The sequence below is a fragment of the Phoca vitulina genome, unplaced genomic scaffold (genome assembly GCF_004348235.1).
Source record: "Phoca vitulina isolate PV1807 unplaced genomic scaffold, GSC_HSeal_1.0 scaffold2, whole genome shotgun sequence".
Taxonomy (NCBI): domain Eukaryota; kingdom Metazoa; phylum Chordata; class Mammalia; order Carnivora; family Phocidae; genus Phoca; species Phoca vitulina.
The window spans coordinates 66,589,457-66,609,041 of record NW_022589705.1 but is presented as its reverse complement, the minus strand read 5'-3'; the positions used below and the strand labels follow the sequence as shown (position 1 = coordinate 66,609,041).

The window sequence follows — 19,585 nt, the reverse complement described above, 5'->3', positions numbered from 1 at the left end:
ACTTACAGAGAGATTCCAATAAGCATGATGGCATACGTATATTTTTCTCTGGCATTCCATGTGTGCTCCAGTTCTTATGACCAAGCTGGTGAGGCTGACTTTTACTGCATGCTGCATGCCATGATCAGTTGACTATAAATTAAATCCTCTTTTCCAAAAGCCATTTTCCATTAGTGCTAATTTGTTTGCTTCTCATTTCCACTGATCATTAGAGTCTCTGGTTGTGAGCACCAAATTGGAAATAATTTCCTTGACATTTCAAAAAAATCTCTCCCCTTCTTGAATGCCATTTGGCTGCAGCTAAAGAACATTATGGTTTGCAGAGGAACAGTTCACTCCAATTACAATTTAACTGACCGTTCATGGCACTGAATCCCTGTCCTTAGTGTCCAGAGATGACACCGTCGCTGACATTGCTATTTCCTGTCATAGCTGTAAAATGCCTCATAGACTTTGCACTGGCCTTCTTGGATGGAGATTCTGCCACTCTGCACATGGCAGCTTTGGGAAGTTGGTAGTTTTATGGACCTACATATCATGGACATTCAGATATAACCATCCAAACAGGAACTGGCTGATTCCTTCATCCATTCACCCAGGAAGCATTTATTAAACACCTATTTTGTGCCAGGCATTATGCCAGACCCTGGGGACACAAAGATAGGGAAGACCAACCCCTGCCCTTGAGGAACTCACACTCCAGTGGGAGGGAGGGTTATGTTTTACGCAGAGTAGGGGACGAGGTGGCATAGGTGGGGCCACAGAACCGACAGCCCCTCGTTGGCTTGGGGAATTAGCCAAAGGGCAAAAAGGAAGCTGGCCATTCTTGATGGCAGAGCAACACAGATGCAGAGGGCCCTGGAAGGGCCCTGGGAAGTTGAGAAGTGAGATGAGGTTAGCCTGGGGCCAAGTTTGAAGGGCCTTGCGTGCCACACCGTGTTTAGACTATCCCGTAGGCCAGCGGGAGAAATGTGGTGGTGAAGAAGGGAGGAAGGGGGCGCCTGGGTGGCTCAGTCGTTAAGCGTCTGCCTTCGGCTCAGGTCATGATCCCAGGGTCCTGGGATTGAGCCCCACGTCGGGCTCCCTGCTCAGCGGGGAGCCTGCTTCTCCCTCTCCCACCCCACCCCCCCGCTTATATTCTCTCTCATGCTGTGTCTCTCTCTGTCAAATAAATAAATAAAATCTTTAAAAAAAAAAAGAAGGGCAGAAGGGTAGAAGCTTGAGGGAAAGGCAGTCAAGGAAGGCGTTATTTATGTACTGATTTTGGTTGGTGAAGATTGAGCAGGTGTTTAAGGGAAGTCAGAAAGATGGAAAGATGGACGATGGAGGGGCAGAGTCTCATGTATGTGGAAGGGCTGGGTGCTGACCTGGTAGGGTAGAGAAGGGAGGTGCACCTGATGGGCCCTATTTTCTCTGTGAGGTAGGAACCCCGTCAGCTGGGCATCCTTGAATCCTCCCCACTTTCATCCTCCACTGCCAGTCCCCAGGTCCTGCTTCTCCCTTCTCCAGAAATGTGTGGCATTTCTGCTTCTCTCCAGCCCTACTATCACCAGCAGCTTTTGCCCAGATTAGGGGAACAGCCTCCTAACTGGAGCCCCACTTCCAGTCTTGCCCCCTTACTATCATCTTTCTACACTGCAGTCAAGAGGATGTTTCTAGAACAAACTCTCTTCATGTCACCCTTGACTTAAAACCCTTCGGTACCTTCACATGGCCCTGGGGATCAAGTGCAGACCCAGAAGCACAGCATGCACAGCACGCACATTCTTTGGCCTCTGCCTGTTGTCACAGTTTTATCCCTGGCCATTTCTACCCTCAGACTGTGCTCCAGCCGTTCTGAACAATCTCAGCCATGAAAACAGGAGCTAAGCCTTATGTGAGGTTGTCTGTTGGCCCTGTGAGGTATCATCACCTCTTCTCAGGTAAGAGAACTGAAGCCTAGAGAGGTTAAGTACTTTGCATAAGGTCACACAGCTGGGAGGTGGGAGATTGTGGAGCTGTGGTGTGTGGGTTCCTAACCACAGACCTGTACCGCCTCCCACTTGCAATTCTTTAAATATGCCTTACAATCTCTCATCTGTAAGCCCTTGCATACTTTATTTCCTCTACCTGAAAGACGATTCCATCACCTCTTCACCTGGCTGGCTATAGATCACCATTCAGCCTGGGTGGCATCTCTTCTGGAATGCCTTCCAGAACAGCCACTACCCCATTACCCCAGCCCTGGCTGGGTTAGATGTCCCTTGCTCACATTCCCAAAGTGTCCTGTGCTTACCCCCATCATAACACTTAGCACAGTATTGAAACTGAAGTTGCTTATCTAGAGGGCTCCATGCCACCCCCAAACTGTGTCTTTTTCACATGTATTCCTAGAGGCCTAGCATAATGATGGGACACACTTGTCTGCCACTATTTGTTGAATTTCATTTAATGGAATTGCTGACAGTGAGACTGGACGTCAGGCAGAGAGACTCCTAATCGTGTTTGAGGTTACTGAGGCCTTCCTGCAATGCGACAGGCACTAGAGGCCCACGATGGGGTGGAGGGAGGCAGCGCCAGAGACTCAGGCCGGCCAAGAGAAGAGGTCATGGTGCAGAGGCCTCAGGGAAGCAAGCAGTCTGAGCAGGAGGAATGGTCAGTGGTGTTAGCTGTGGCAGCAAAAGGACAAGAGAGCAAAAGACTAAACTGTCCTCACTGAACTGAGCAATGAGGAGGTTAGGGACGCTGGGTGAAGTGATGGGAATGGAGTGTGGGGGATGGGTGGCAGGGGAGGGACAAGCCAAATCGCAGCGGGTTGAGAAGAGAATGGTCAGTGGGAGAACAGGAAAGAGTGTGTAGAAGGTTTTTAAGAAGCTTTGCTATGAAGTGAGAAAACCAGAGAGGTGACTGGAGGGGGACATGGGGTTGAGGTAAATGGGTTTTGTTTTCATTTTTTGCTTGTTTTTGTTTTAGGCTAGGCAAGAATTAAGTATGTTAACAAGAAAAATGCCTAAATAAAGAGAGCAGTTAAGGATACAGAGAAGGGAGCTTTGGATGGAGTGAGGGCCCTCAGGAGGCAGGATGGACAGATAGGGAGCCCTGGGAGGGGGGAAGGAAGACAGGAGGACAGGTGTGAGTACAGATCACACGGGAAGAACGAAGAGGACTGTGAGGACATTCTTGCCTCATGGCTTTTTGTTAAACCCAAGAGTAGATGGAGGGTAAGGAGCTGGGGATTGCAGACATCACAGGCGAGTCACAACATTTAGCATGTAGCTCGTGAGTGTGAATGCTGGGTTGGTTGGAAGTGCAGGTTCAAGGTCATTGGAGTCTAGATTTTGTGCCTCTCCTACCCGCTCCAACACATCCTGGGATTTACCCCATCAGAGCACTTTTCACTTTTCATTAAAATCACCAGGTTGCCTTTTTCCCCACCCACCACTCTCTAAGCACTTTGAGGGCAAAGACTATGTTTGTCATGTTAACCAGTCCCACTCGCAGTGCTTGGCTAGGAGTCAGCACCCAGGACATCTGTTTAATTAATTACTGTGTGGAGTTAAGGAAATTAAAGTGCTCATTATGAGCACACTGCGTCAGATGTGAGTCTAAATGACACTTGCTGAGCACCCGTGATGTGCCAGGGACGAAGCTGGCCACCCCCATTGGGAAGATGGAACATGTTGATGTTGACACTGCCCAGCCGTGCTTGGGTGAACAGGAAGACAGGTGCCCAAGCCAGTGTGAGCCTGAGGGAGTGGCCCATAAACAAGCACCAAGGCACAGCAGAGGGAGAAGGACAGGAAGCTTGAGCTAGAGGAAAAGAAGTGATTTGCTATGGGGAATTTAGAAACCGGTTTGTGAAACCTGGGAAAGGTGGCAGCCTCCTCTAATTCCCATTAGAAGCAGTGACAAGGGGCGGGGGGGGGGGGGGGGGGAGGTCAGATTTCAGTTGTGGCAGAATTTAAACAAGTTCTCTGGGCTGAGATGTTTGAAACTCTATCTTGAGGGTAATGAGGAACAATTGAAGAGTTTGAAGCAGGGAAATCTGTCAAATTTGCATTTTTTAAAGATTTATTTATTTGAGAACACACACATATGCGTGCACAAATATGGGGGGGGGGGGCAGAGGCAGAAGGAGAGAGAGAATCTCCAGCAGACTCTCCACTGAGCACAGAGCGCAACGCAGGGCTTGATCCCAGGATCCTGAGATCATGACCTGAGCCGAAATCAAGAGTGGGACGTTTAACCAACTGAGCCACCCAGGTGACCCTAGGGACTTAGGATTTGAAGAGAGTGTGAAATGTAAGGATGAAGACTTGCACGAGTCCTTTAGATAGAGGCATCTGGACCTCAGGAGGAAGGCCCAGGCTGACAACATGGGTTTGGAGTCCCAAAGCCTACACTGTAATACAAAGTGATGGGAGTGAAGGAGATTACAAAGCGTGAGAAGACAACTGAGAACAGAACAGAGCTACAAAGGAGTCTGAGGAGGATCCAGTGAGGGGCAGAACCGGGAGAGAGTGAGGTCAGGAAAGAAATGTTCAGAGAGTCATCCACAATCCATCAGAGGCCAAGCAAGATGGGACTGCAAGTTAGCCACAGAATTTGACAAGAGGTTATTGGTGACATTTTGGAACACAGGGGAGAGTAGAAGCAGTGCTTTGGGTTTAATGGCGAGAACCTGGACTCTGGAGTTTTACACAATCTGAGAGTAGTTTCTGTTTCCACCCTTGTTTAGCTGTGAGACCTTCAATAAATGAGCAAACCTCTCTAAACCTTAGTTTTTATATCTGAAAACTGGGGATAATAATAACTACCTCCTCAGGAACTTAAGAAGATTAAAACAAATAATGTCCATAAAATATATTCTATGTGACTAGCTCTTATAAACACTAAAAAATGTTAGTTTCTTCTTCCTGCCATCATTCCATCTCTCCTCCCTGCACCATGAAAGACACAGAATGTATCCCCTCATATTTGGTTGTCAAGAAGAAGCTCAGATACAGAATTTATCCCAGCAACTCCCTCCTGAAATTGGTACATTTCTCTCATTTTCCCACTGTTTTCTTCTTCTTCATTCTTTTTAAAATTGTACTTACTGGTTGTTTGGTTTTGGGGCTTTTTTTTGGTGGGGGTTGGTTTGTAATCCTCATCAGGTCTTATTTTGTGGATGAAAAACCTAAATGTGAGACAGGAATCCATCAAAATCCTAGAGGAGAACACAGGCAGCAACCTCTTTGACCTCAGCGGTAGCAACTTCTTACTAGACACATCTCCAAAAGCAAGGGAAACAAAGGCAAAAATGAACTATTGGGACTTCATCAAGATAAAAAGCTTTTGCACAACAAAGGAAACAGTTGACAAAACCAAAAGACAACCGACAGAATGGGAGAAGATATTTGCAAATGTCTCGTCAGATAAAGGGCTAGTATCCAAAATCTATAAAGAACGTACCAAATTCAACACCCAAAGAACAGATAATCCAGTCAAGAAATGGGCAAAAGACATAAACAGACATTTCTCTAAAGAAGACATACAAATGGCCAACAGACACATGAAAAAATGTTCAACATCACTTATCAGGGAAATACAAATCAAAACCACAATGAGATACCACCTCACACCAGTCGATCAGAGTGGCTAAAACTGACAAGTCAGGAAACAACAGATGTTGGTAAGGATGTGGAGAAAGGGGAACCCTCTTACGTTCTTGGTGGGAATGCAAGCTGGTACAGCCACTCTGGAAAACAGTATGGAGGTTCCTCAAAAAGTTAAAAATAGAGCTACCTTACAACCCGGCTATTAAACTACTAGGTATTTACCCCAAAGTTATAAATGTAGTGATCCGAAGGGGCACCTGCATCCCCAATGTTTATAGCAGCAATGTCCACAATAGCCAAACTATGGAAAGAGCCCAGATGTCCATCGACAGATGAATGGATAAAGAAGATGTGGTATATATATATACAATGGAATATTACTCAGCAGTCAAAAAAATGAAATCTTGCCATTTGCAACAACGTGGATGGAACTAGAGGGTATTATGCTAAGCGAAATAAGTCAATCAGAGAAAGACAATTATATGATTTCACTTATATGTAGAATTTAAAAAACAAAACAGGAGCATAGGGGAAGGGAAGGAAAAATAAAACAAGACAAAATCAGAGAGGGAGACAAACCATAAGAGACTTTTAACTGTAGGAAACAAACTGAGGGTTGCTGGAGGGGAGGGGGGTTGGGAGATGGAGCAATTGGGTGTGGGCATTAAGGAGAGCATGTGATGTAATGAGCACTGGGTTTCTATATACAACTGATGAATCACTGAACTCTCCTCTGAAACTAATAATACAATATACGTTAATTAATTGAATTTAAATAAAATAAAAATTTTTAAATTTTTTATTATTTTGAAGAAAAGTTAAGATAAAAATAAATAAGTGGCTGGAGACTCTTGATTAAACATAACTGTAGTCCTTATCTCCCCTACCTCTCCAAACCTCCCTGACATAACATTAAAGAAATATAGAAAGGTGGGGCACCTGGGTGGCTCAGTTAGTTAAGCCTCCAACTCTTGGTTTCTGCTCAGGTCGTGATCTCAGGGTCGTGAGATTGAGCCCCATGTTGGACTTAAGTTTCTCTCTCCCTCTCTGCCCCTCTTCCCCTCTAAAACATAAATAAAACCTTAGAAAAATAAAGAAATATAGGGGTACCTGGGTATCTCAGTCGGTTAAGCGTCTGCCTTTGGCTCAGGTCATGATCCCAGAATCCTGCTTCTCCCTCTCCCCTCTCCCCACTTGTACTCTCTCTCTCTCAAATAAATAAATCTTTTAAAAAAAAAAAGAAATATAGAAAGGTATTAAGTCACAAACGTTCAGGGAAGGAGGCAACAGCAGATGAAAGCTGGACAAATGTTTGGAAGGTAGAAGGCAGGTAGGAGAATGTTACCTGGCTTGAAACATCCTAAGAAATTACAAACTTAGTGCCAAAGGGGAGATTACCAACAAGAAGCAAGTCAGTTCACCCAGTTTAACCTCTAAAAAGCTTAGTACCTTTAGACATGAGGTAAGGGGCTAAACACAGGGGGACTGGCTGAAGTCTGTATGCAGAGCACTTTGCCCCCATCCCAGAGCTCCTTTCTCAAAAGCCACATGCCCACTCTAAACTCTCGTGCTGCATAAGGAGAAAGGAAATGGAGTTCTGGAGGCCTTCATACTCAGAGACCTCAGGCATAGTTTGAAGGGCAGGAATGAGAGATAGGGTAGAAAACTGAGTGATGGTGGGAAAGCCTACACACTGCCCCAGCCCCTCTCCCACCTCCACTCCCAGGATGCCAGATGCCAGGCATCTAGCACCCCCCACCCTCTCACCACACAACACCCCCGGAAAGTAGAGAAGTCCAGAAGACCCCCAGGAGGCAGGAAAAGCCCTCCATTGACTGACATTTACGTGTCCTTCAATGAAAAGACTAGTCATTGCCTGATAAAGAAATTTCCAAAACCCAAAGGACACAGCACCTGATCAAAAGAGCCCACCGAGGGCCTAGAATACTAAGTGAAAAAGACCTGCAACAAGATGTACCATCCTACTGTTTCAGAAAAGTGTTTAAAGCATCAAGAATGAAAAAACAAGCCACAGTCCACGGCACACAAATCAGAATGACATCGAACTTCTCAACCAGCAACACTGGGGAGGCTCAATCTGAGGGAAGTTTATTCCTAACATGGAATTATATACCCAACTGATATAACACAAGGTCAACACACTTTGAGACTTTCAAGGATACACACAAAAAAGTAATTTTCATTTCTTAGGAAACTACTGAGGAATGTGCTTCAACAAAACAAGAGAGCAAACCAAAAAGGAGGAAGAGCTAGGTCCAGGAAATGGGACAGTCAGCAGAGAAAACTGGCAAAAGGAAATCTCAGGACATTTGTGTGCTAGGCTTAGTAAGGAACCAGTCCCAGCTGGAGCAGAAAGACCAAGTCTGTGGGAAAGACGTCACCAGGCAAAAGATGGAACTGATCAGTTAGGGGTTGAACATTTGGAAAAATTGCTATGTGTTTGGAACATTTGGAAGAAAATAGCTCTAGGTACTCAGAAATCTAAACAATTGAAAAAAGAAACAATGATTCACCCAGGTAAAACCCAACTTGTAAGAGAAAGAAAATGTAATAGTAGTTTACAGCTTGAGTGAACAGTGTTTGTCTACCTGGTCAATAATGTAAAGACTAACTATTGATTTAACTATAAATTGTGGAAAACTATATTGTGAGGATAAGGGGAGAAAAAAATGGAAGTGCGCCTGGTACAAGAAGCTAATTCCTCAAGTGCCAGAGTAAGAAATACTGCCTAAAACAGGTTAAGTAAGGGTAATGTCTGAGTTTGCTGGGGCTGCCAACAAAGCACAACAAGCTCGGGGGGAGTGGGGCTTAAACAACAGAAACTGGTTATCTCGGGGTCTGGAGGTTCTGATCAAGCTGTCTGAGATCAAGGGGTTGCAGGATTGGTTTCTTCTGAGGCCTCTCTCCTTGGCTCCCAGTCTGACTCCAGATCTCATGTTCTTCCCCTGTACCACAAGATCGGGGGCTCCTCCAGGGCCCAGGCAGTGCCTCATCCCCCCATCTCCCACAGCACCTCACACAGTGCCACGTGACGGGCCTGCACTGCATGGTCAGCTGCATCACTGTGACTTCTAACGCTGCCATCTGTGGTTTCCTTTTCCATTAAGAAAAGAGTAAGATAGGGAAGATCCAAGGAAACCTCAGGGCCATAATGGGGAGCGCCCAGCTGGAAGTTTCCCACCCTCCATGTCCTAGCATTGCTGGGCACATCTCTGATGGCACTTTTTTTTTAAAGGTTTTATTTATTTGACAGAGAGAGACACAGCGAGAGAGGGAATACAAGCAGGGGGAGTAAGAGAGGGAGAAGCAGGCTCCCCGCGGAGTAGGGAGCCCAATGTGGGGCTTGATCCCAGGACCCTGGGATCATGACCTGAGCTGAAGGCAGACGTTTAATGACTGAGCCACCCAGGCGCCCCTCTGATGGCACTTTAAATTTTGATCCTAGAAAGGGTCCACCCACAGCAGCGGCGGGGGTGGGGGGGTTGTTGAGGGTGGGGACAGCTGGGTGGGCACAGGGTGCGTTCCTGCCTTATAAAGCTAACTGTGGTGTTTCAACTCCTCTTCCCTTGGGTCCAGAACAGCCACTCATCCCCATTTTCTTGAGGCCGGTTTGGCTGTTGAAGGTGGCCACGGCCTCTGAAAATTATTCTCAGACTTAGGGCTATAATGTCATTGTCATTCACAGTGATTGATGTCTGATCCTATGAGGGATTTTGGTCATTTTTGTGTTTAGGTTGATCCACAGTCATTCACCTGGCTGTTAAGGCTGACAGGATTTTGTGGTTGTCTCCATCCCCGAGGCTCCGTGGACGCCCTTCCCGGGAGCACATATCCAGTGTCCTCTGGGGAGTAGTGGAGGTTGGTGTGTATGTATGTCTGTCTCCGTGTGCCTCAGATTATTGCTTCCTAATAAAATTCTGTTAGCTGGGCCCCATCAATATCTCAAATACATGTGAGGAAACGTTAATTTAGAATCAATTTTAGGATGTTTCAGACTGTAAAGTCCTTTTAACTAGATCTCTGGCGAAGATGTAGAAGCACTTTATGGGACTGTAAATTTCATGTTGAACAGTCTTCGTGAAATACACATCTCCCCTACACACAAGCTGTTCTCTCCATATCAATCATGGTCCCTGCAAGTAATGTTTCACAAATATTCTGTAAATCACAGAAAACCCCATGATAATGTGAAATATGACTTTCACTTGTCTGTTAGACAAAAGAATCACACATGCCTCTCTCCCATCAGCACTAACATTTGTTATGGATAATAACACTTTCAATCACAACTATTTTTGGAAAACGGGTTTATTTTAAACCTTCCCTCCCCCACTGAAAACACTCTCCCAAGGACACAGACTCCTACAAACCACAGCCCATTAATCCAACTACAGAATGGAAACTTTTTCTTCCTACTAACTTTTTTTTAAAGTTGTTTTTAAGAGAGTTAGTATAAAAGCCCAAGGTACAAGGTTAAGGAGCATTTTTCCTTAGCTGATTGGTATGAGAAGGGCCAGGTCTCTAAAGACCCCCACATTTCTGGCCCTGTGTGAAGTGAGGGGTGAAAGGCACCCAGGTTTTTAGCAAGCACCTTCATCTCAGCTGGTCCTTTAGTTGCTGGCAGCAGGGGATCCAAGGAGCTAAAACGTTAGCTCTTAAACATGAAGTCGACATTTACCACCTTGATAGTCTTCACGCCATTACAACACAGCTAAATCCTCCCTGTTCAAGTAGGAGATGATCTGTTCAAGAGGTGTATTTTGAATGTCACAACATCTGCATGGGTGACAGAGGCTCACCCTGCTTCCAGCCGATTGCTGGAAAAGCAAAACCCATAGAGTAACCTACAGGACTTGCATAGTTCTAAATATTTTGGTAACCTGTCTGTTTTCCCTCCCTCTGTAGCCAACTTCAGGACTGACTGACCATGACTTCCATAAAGGAGCAGGCAGCAATTAGCCGGCTCTTGAGTTTTTTACAGGATTGGGACAACGGTGGCAAAGTCGCAAGGAGTCACATCCTTGACAATTTCATCAAGACCAACCAAGGCAAGACCTCTCCTGAACTGGAGCAGGAGTTTTCCCAGGGAGCCAGCTTGTTCCTGGTACGCTTGACCACCTGGCTTAGGCTCATGTATCCTTTGCCGAACAGAAATAAATTGGGCAATCTTCAAAGGAGAAAAGGAACGGAGATTATTGGGAGAGCTCTTCTCTTGAGTCTCCCTAAAATTGTAGATCAGGAAATCTGGTGATCAGAGTAGCGTCCAAAAAGTCAAGAACTCCCTCCCACTTCTGTCTTCCCGACCTACACATGTATCCTCATTCTCACCCCTAACCTCTTACGCTCCCATCAGATTTGGTGTGGATATTCCTACTGTCTGGGGTTAATCCTCTCTGTCCTCAAGGACTTTATTCTTCCTCTCTGATGGCCTTCACTTTTGCCTCCTTACCAGCTTTTTCATCAACATTTACATATGCTCAAATCTCTTCTACCTTAAGAAATTAGATTAAATCCCCATCTCAAACCAATATTCCACCTAGTTCCTACCCTTCATGGGGAAGCTTCTTGAAAAGGTTATTGACTTTCCCTGTCTACGCTTCTTCACCTCCCTTTTCTCCTCCGCCCACTGCAGTCTGACTTCTGTCCCCTTCACTCATGCAGGTCTTGCCAAGGTTACTGCTGTTGTTCTAATTGCAAAACCCAGTGACTACATCCTTGGTCATTACACATGACCTCTCAGAGGCACTTGTCAACCATTACCACTTCTCAAAAAACTCTTCCCTGAAACTAACATAATGTTATATGTCAATTAAACTTCAATAAGAAGAAAGAAAGAAAAAGAAGAAGAAAAAAGCACATATAGGTCATCACAAAAACAAAAAACTACCCACTCTTCCCTTGGTTTCTGGGATACCAATTCTCTTGGTTTTCTCCTTTCTTTCTGTCTTTTCCTCATTTTCTTCAGCCATCCCTGAAATGTGGATATTTCTTGGGACTCCATCCACATCCCTCTCCCTCGTTGACCTAATCCATCGTCATGATGTCAACACTACTCCAGGTGAAGGGTTCTCAGTTGTGTACTCCTGCCCACATTTCTCTCTGGAATCTGAGTTCCATACCTATTAATCCAACTACCATCTCCACTTCTACCCCACAGAATGACTCTCATGTTTCTGGCTTGGGAAACTGGGTGAATGGCGTGCCATTATGTAGGAAGAGAATACAAGAAAAGGAGTTGGGTTAGTTAAGTCTGGTTTGGGACATGCTGTGTTTGAGGTGCCCGTGCTCAGGAGTCCTAGAGACAGATTGGGGTTGAAGACAGATGTGAAAGTTTGGGTTATGGGTGGATTTGAGGATATTCCTGCTCTGTGTGCCCACAGCATCCATGGATCATCTCAGATCCTTTTTTTTTTTTTAAGATTTTATTTTTTAGTAATCTCTACACCCATTGTGGGGCTCAAACTCACAACTCTGAGATCAAGAGTCACACACTCCACTGACTAAGCCAGCCAGGCACCCCTCAGATCCTTTTATTATATATTTTTCTCCTTGCCTGAACCATCTCCTCTCCTCTAAACCTACTTCTTATTTGACTAATTCTTACTCCATCATTCAGATCTCAGTCTAAACATCCCTTCCTCAGGAAGCCTTTTTCTGAGCCCTAGACTAGCCTAGGTTCCCCTGTTACATATGCTCATGGCAGCCCCTCTGTCTTGATCGTTATAACATTGTATTGTTTGTACCTGCTTAATATTGGGGCACCTGGGTGGCTCAGTCGATTAAGCGTCCAACTCTTAATTTCAGCTCAGGTCATGATCTCAGGGTTCTAGATTGAGCCCTGTGTCGGGTTCCGGGCACTCAGCAGGGGTCTGCTTGGGATTTTTCTCTCTCCCTCTGCCCCTCCCCCCACCCCCACTTGCTCTGTGCGTGCGCTCGTGCTCTCTCTCTCTCTCAAATAAATAAATCTTTTAAAAAAATATCTCGGGCACCTGGGTAGTGCAGTCGGTTAAGAGTCGGACTCTTGGTTTACTTAGGCTCAGGTCGTGATCTCAGGGTCATGAGATGGAGTCCCACATCTGGCTCCACACTCAGCGCAGTCTGCTTAAAATTTCTATCTCCCGCTCCCTCTGCCCCTCCCCCACCTCTCTCTCTCTCTCTCTCTCTCTCTCTCTCTCTCTCATAAATAAATAAATCTTCAAAAAAAAATCTCTCTTCCCCACTGGGTTATAGGCTCTGTGAGAGCAGGAATCACATCTGTTCTCCTCATCTCTGCATTCCCAGTGCCTAGGACCATGCCTGGCACGTAAGAGGTACGTACTACATGTTTGTTCAGGAAAGGAAGGAGGGAAGCAGCGTCTGCCGCTGGGCAGAACTAAAGGCTTCAGTCACCACAGCTCTCTTTATCTTACAGTTACATCATCGATAAAATTTCTAATCAGACTCAGACCTAGAACAGGTCAAGGGGAATACCACTGATTATGTCTCTAGGTTGACCCCAATCTCCTCAGACATTAGAGTTCATACCAGAGGTTTAAATTGCAGATTACCAGCCTGCCTCCTCACCCCCACCCCACTGCTCTGATTTAGTAGACTGAGGGAGGACTCCTGGCCTCTTTGTTTCTGATAAGCACCCTGGGGGACTCTGATGCCTGTGGTCCAAAGATGATACTTTGAGAAACATCAGCACCTATAATTTGGCTTCTGCCTCACAACCTGTGATACTAACCTCACCAAGGTATCAGCAATGCCTTGGTCGCCAAATCTAGACCACCTTTTGCCTGCCTCATCTTACTTACATCGCCTCCCCCTAGCCCCGGTCCTGCTTGACCACTGCCCCTTCCCACGCTGTCCTGTCCCCCACCTTCTCCCACAGCCAGTTCTTAGCCTCTGTGGCAGGATCTTTCCTCCCCACCCCTTACGTGGTAGTGTTCTCTTCTTAGTCATTGCACTTACTACCCTTGGCATTGTATCATTCTTCCCCATCTCCCAAGTGCCAGTCAGAACGCCTGCGTTCATGAGACACTTACGGCACGCTTATTGAATGACTGAAAGAACCATGCTTTCAATATACAGTCATGTGTTCAGTGTCTACACCTGACATTATGCATAGTTTCCTAACTTTTTGTGACCTTGTCATACAACAGAGAAAAGAGACGGGCTGAAGTGATGTAGTGTGTTAAACCAGTGAGCCCACAGCTCCTCGGCTGCCCGCTAGTTATGGTGGATTTGGAAGGAAAACAAATCAACATAGCATCATTATGTCTTGTAAAATTGACTACCACCTAATCTCACATTAGCCTCAAACCGCTTTTTTAACCTTGAACTTCCAGAAGAGACCAGTAAAACTAAGGATTTATATATTATAATGACAAAAGTATTAGTTACCATTTATTGAGTCTTTTTATGCTCTAGGCACTGAGCTATGTGATGTACAAATATTAACTCCTCTGAGCTGCTTGTGAAGCCTAATAGGTGATCGGCATTATCCTATTTTATAGATAAGAGAGAAGAGCTTTGAAAAGGTTGAGTAATTTACTAGTGAATGGCAGAGATAAGGTCTGAAATGGGTGTGTCTGGCCCAAAGCCCATACACTATCCACTCTCCTTCAGGCCTCCCTCCCCTGGGACAGGGCGGACCCACAGTTCCACCTCCAACACCATCCCAGGAGATGATCTGCATAAATAGCCCCACACCCTCCGTCTGTCTACAAGCAGGAAGGCCTGACCGGAAGAACTCAGACTCTGAGCTAGACTGCTAGGTTCAAATCCCAGTTCCATCAGTTAACTCTGGGACCTGGACAGGTCATTAACCTGTCTGAGATTGTTTCCTCAGGAAGTACATGGACATATTACTAGCAGCCACCCCAGGGTGTGGTGAGGATTAAATGAGACAAGGCAAGCAGAGCACCGCAGTGCCTAGTACTAGTTAGTGCCTGCTGATACTGTGGCAAACTCCTGGAACTAATTGCTGGAAATAATGGACCAGAAATATGTGTAATGAGTGACTGTGAAAGCAAGACTAGCCTCGGACAGAGGAAAAAGAGGTGACAAAAGTTGGTGAGCCTGGCTGGCAACTGAGGAAAAGAGGGAGAAGGCAGGGAGGCAGGAATGGGGGCTGGGGCTCATGGGGAGCTGGGTGGAGGACAATGTAGGAAGACAGAGGCTACCCTGTGGGCTGATAACCTGGCCTCCAGCTGTAGTGGCAACAGGCAGGGGAGCCTGGCTCCAGAGCAAACACTGTTTTTGCAGTAAAGAGCCTTTCCTAATGAGCCAATCTGTCTCCACTTCTATTGGCATCCTGGGAACCAGGGTGCAGCAGAGATAATTTGCCTCACGCGCCCTCCCCCGCAACAAAGCACCATTACCTCCAACCCATTACATTAGCCTTTATCAGTCTTGGAAGCTCTCAGTCATCCTCCATGAGCTGCAATAATTTCAGCTAATTTCTTAAGTGTTCTAAGAGCCTGTGATGTGTTATGAGCCTAGTAATTGTTGACTGGTTCCTTTTCTGTTGTGGGTTGATTTCATACCTTGTATCCGAGCTGATGCGTGCTCTGGGTGCTTTATTACAATGAAGCTTTTTGCAAGGCTCACATTAAAAAATAACACTAAATACTGAGGTTGTTTTAAATCAGAGTTTAATTTTTCCACCATCTCCCGTTGTTCTTGTTAGGAAGGCACGCAATTCTTCATAAAGATAGTGACCTCCAGTGTAAAGCTTTGAGCAAGTACAAAATTGAGAATTAATGATGAAGCCGATTATTTTTAGAGAAGTCTAAAAATGAGGCATAAAGTAATGAACTGTGCTGAGACCCAAGGGTGCAATGGTCATGGCTTAGAGAGGCTTGGAAAATTGACTGTGCTTTCTCCATGCACCTTTTATTCATCAGAGCCTCCTTGCTCTCTAGGGGGCCTTTTCAGACCCAAGGTGGCTGACCAGCCCCAGAAAAGCTTCCTGGGGAACCAGGAACATGCCTGCTAGCACCACCCACCCCTGTGCCTGACACTGTGTGTCACCACTTCCCCCTTCAGCCTAGTGGCCCCTCTCAGATAAAGGGCACAATTCAACTGTTGGTCATCCTGGGCCATAGAAGGTACCAGGAATCGACACAGGATCTGGTTTCTGTGTGGAAAACCACCCTGAAATTCACTCTTTAACCTGTCATGCAGCTATATGACTGGCTCCTGTTTAGATAAGCTTCTAAAGTCTATTGGCATCTTCTTGTCAGCGGTGAGCAGGTGAGTTCTATTTCTAGAGAGATTCTGGGGTCTCAGTTGCATATGGGGCTCATGGTATCCTTGGCATTCACACCACATGGGACTACCGTGTTTTCTATCACACGGGTAGAAATCTGTATTTTAAGCCTGGCTAGGGGGCGCCTGGGGGGCTCAGATTTCAGTTAAGTGTTTGCCTTTGGCTCAGGTCATGATCTCCAGGTCCTGGGATCAAGTCCCACATTGGGCTCCCTGCTCAGCGGGGAGTCTGCTTCTCCCTCTTCCTCTGCCTCTCCCCACTGCTCCTGCTCTCTCTCTCTCTCTCTCTCTGTATCTCTCTGTCTCAAATGAATAAATAAAAAATTCTTTTAAAAAAAGCCTGGCTGGGCGCCTGGGTGGCTCAGTTGGTTAAGCGACTGCCTTCGGCTCAGGTCATGATCCTGGAGTCCCCGGATCGAGTCCCGCATCGGGCTTCCTGCTCGGCGGGGAGTCTGTTTCGTCCTCTGACCCTATCCCCTCTCAGGTGTTCTCGCTCTCTCATTCTCTCTCTCTCTCTCTCAAATAAATGAATAAAATCTTTAAAAAAAAATAAAAAAATAAAAAAAATAAAAAAAGCCTGGCTAGATCCAGGGGTTCAAAAAATGTCATCAGTACTTGGTCTCTCCCTCTCTCTTCTCCATTTCTCAGCTCTGTTCCCCTCTGTATTCTTTGGTCTCCATGTGCTATGGCCCTCAGAAGCTCCAGACATGCATCCTGCTTGCTCAACCACACCCAAAAGAGAGCATATCTTTGCCAGGGGTTCCCAAGAAAGCCCCAGGTGTTGAGCCTCATTGGACCAACTGAGGTCACATGGCTGGTCCCAACCAATTACTGCAGTCAGAATGATGGCATGCCTTGTAACCCGCTCACCCTGCCAAAACCACACGGCCCATGAGTGGCAGAGGGGTGATTCCCCAAGGGATAGTTGAGGTGCTATCTCAAGAAGAAGAGGAACAGAGTCTGGAAAACTAAACACAAGGGCGCCTGGGTGGCTCAGTCGTTAAGCGTCTGCCTTCGGCTCAGGTCATGATCCCAGAGTCCTGGGATCGAGTCCCACATCGGGCTCCCTGCTCAGCGGGGAGCCTGCTTCTCCCTCTCCCACTCCCCCTGCTTGTGTTCCTGCTCTCGCTGTCTCTCTCTCTGTCAAATAAATAAAATCTTTAAAAAAAAAAAAAAAAAAGAAAACTAAACACAAGAAACGTCCAACGTATTTAACTTTTGCATTTGCTGCTAGAAGGAAGAACTTCCAAATTATTGTGTCACTTTGCCCATGAACACTTCCTGGATAGGAGGGCAAAGTATGAGAAGAAAGGACCTCGAGATCCCTTAGAAAGGTGAGTGCCAAGGAACATGACAAGTGTCTTATTTCTACTCTGGTATTCCCCTGGACAGTAATCGGTACCTTAGAGAATTTCTGGAAGTTGGAGGCGTCCTAACACTCTTGGAAATACTTGGGCTGGAGAAGATCAGGGAGGAGGACAAGAAGGAATCCATCAAGCTACTTCAGGTTATTGCAAACTATGGCAGGAAGTACAAGGAGCTCATCTGTGAAAGCTATGGTGGGTACTGTGTTACGACGGGGGTGGCGATTCCATGTCTCCCTAGGGGCCTGGGTGAAATGGTCGCGGCACCCAGCACCGCTCTAGGAAAATGTTGCACGGAAGCACTTTGTACAGTGGAGTCAATTAGCTCCTGTCCGTGTCACCACCACGAGAGTCAGATTTATGATTTCCTTGATTCATCATTTGCTCCAATCTTTCCATGGTGGTTTTGGAAATACTTCTCCATTTTAAATATATCCTCTTTCATGCATCCATTCAACAAAGATTTATTAAGCCATTGCCTAAAATCCTTTGTGAAATTGAGTTATGAATAACTCTAGAAATAAAATGGAAATAAAATCATTGTCATTCATTGAATATGTGTGATATATGTATATATATCACATATATATATAGTGCTGGGGATACAAAGATGAATAAAATACAGTTCTTATCCTCAAAGAGCTTACAGTGTGGTGTGGTGAGAAGGGTAAACAACCCTGTAATTTCCCTATGTTCCATCAAGTGCTCTGATCGAGGTGGTTGGGGAAGATACCATCCCCCACATGTCCCTTTTTCAAAGCACTTCCCTCGCTGCACTTTTCATCATGGTTCTCCTCTACATCTCCCCGTGGCCTCTCTGAGCCTCAGTGTATATATCCATTAAATGGGACTAACACCTCCCTCTCAGTATAGTTTCTGGGATTAAATGAGGCAGCCTTTGTTAGAACATTTAGTAAACTACTGAACGCTGCACGTGTTAATGATCATATAGCAATCCCAAACGCGTGTTTAATTGTGCATTTTGCGGAGCCATTTTAAACTTTAGAACAGATTTTGACAAGCTGACGTGCCTGTGTTGAAATCAAATCCTCTGGCCACAGAGCCATGAAGCAAACAAGAGAGGGAGGCAGCATGAGAACTAAGCCTTGATTCTGCTTCGCTTGAACGGGCCTCGTTCACACATCTCAGTCGTCCCCTGCCCATATTATGTCGTCTTGAGTGAGGATTGTTTTCATAATCCCCTTCTAATTGAGCATTTCCTCTCTTCTGTGCTCAGGTGTACGATCCATAGCAGAATTTTTGGCAAAGTCTAAATCCGAAGAGACCCAGGAAGAAGTGCAGCTTCTGTTGGATTCTTTGGTCCACGGAAACCCCAAGTACCAGAATCAAGTCTACAAAGGTCTAATAGCTTTGCTGTCCTGCGCATCACCAAAAGCTCAGCAGCTGTCCCTGCAGACTCTCAGGACTGCACAGGTGAGCCCCAGCTGCATGCTCCCGTGGTTCTGATTCAACCCACACACTAACCTTAAAATTACCTACCACGGTTGCACTTCAGGCAGGCATGAGAAACAGAGCTCAGCCTCCCACGGCACGTCTGCTGTTCAATCAGTGTTACTTCCAGAAGGCCAAGGCAGGGCAAAGAGTTCATGTCGCCCAGCAGAGTGATTTGTCCTGTTTACTTAAGGATCAGAAAGATGTTGGCAGACTTAAAAGTGGTTGAGACAAGCAACAAAGATGATGAAAAGACTGTAGAAAAGCTTACAGGAGTCAATTTGGTAGGGAAGGAATCACGGTGCACTTGTAGACAGCGCAGGAGGGAAAGGCCAGATCGCCAGGGCTTGGGAAGGCTCCTCCTCTCCTCCTGGCTTCTGCCTTCCTCTCAGTGCCCTGGAATGTGAGTGGGATCCGATTTGGGACATGGTGGCCGCCTGAAGACACCGCACTGGTAAGGAGGGAAGAGAGGCTCCAAGAGTGGTCTTGAGATAAATTAGCAAAAGCTCTCAAAACAGCTCCACGCTGGGTGGAGGCAGGGAGATAAGAGGTCGAAGGGATGGTGAGGCCTGCCCTGGGGCAGGGGGAACAGAGGCAACTGGGTCAGACGGACATTTCTGAGGCGGAGCGCGTGGGACGTGGGGCAGTAAAAGAAAAGCAGGCAAAAATGACCGCCAGCTTTGGACTTGGCAGCAGGCTGAGCTGTGTGCCACCGGGAGAGAGCAGGGAAAGATCGATCGGATGTGGGAAGAGTTAGGTTTTGACTCGATGAGACTTGGTGGCTCCCAAGTGCCATCTAAGGAGCAGGCCCAGCCGGCTGCAGAGGACATAAATAGGTCATTTGTGTAAAAAACAAAACAAACAAACAAACAAACAAAAAACGAATCCCAGGCCTCCCTCCCATAGAGTCTGACA

At 46.2% G+C, this 19,585-nt stretch overlaps 1 protein-coding gene across 2 annotated transcripts in view; it reads left to right on the top strand.

Moving 5' to 3' along the window:
* Nucleotides 1-19,585, top strand: part of ARMH1 (armadillo like helical domain containing 1) — a 49,267-nt gene that overhangs the window by 4,215 nt on the left and 25,467 nt on the right. For both annotated transcript variants that reach the window (XM_032430454.1, XM_032430460.1), the window contains exons 2-6: nt 9,334-9,458; nt 10,506-10,733; nt 15,771-15,839; nt 17,247-17,413; nt 18,456-18,652. In XM_032430454.1, coding sequence (XP_032286345.1) covers nt 10,528-10,733; nt 15,771-15,839; nt 17,247-17,413; nt 18,456-18,652 — 639 coding nt within the window. In that variant the 5' untranslated portion in view covers nt 9,334-9,458; nt 10,506-10,527. The remainder of the gene's footprint in view (nt 1-9,333; nt 9,459-10,505; nt 10,734-15,770; nt 15,840-17,246; nt 17,414-18,455; nt 18,653-19,585) is intronic.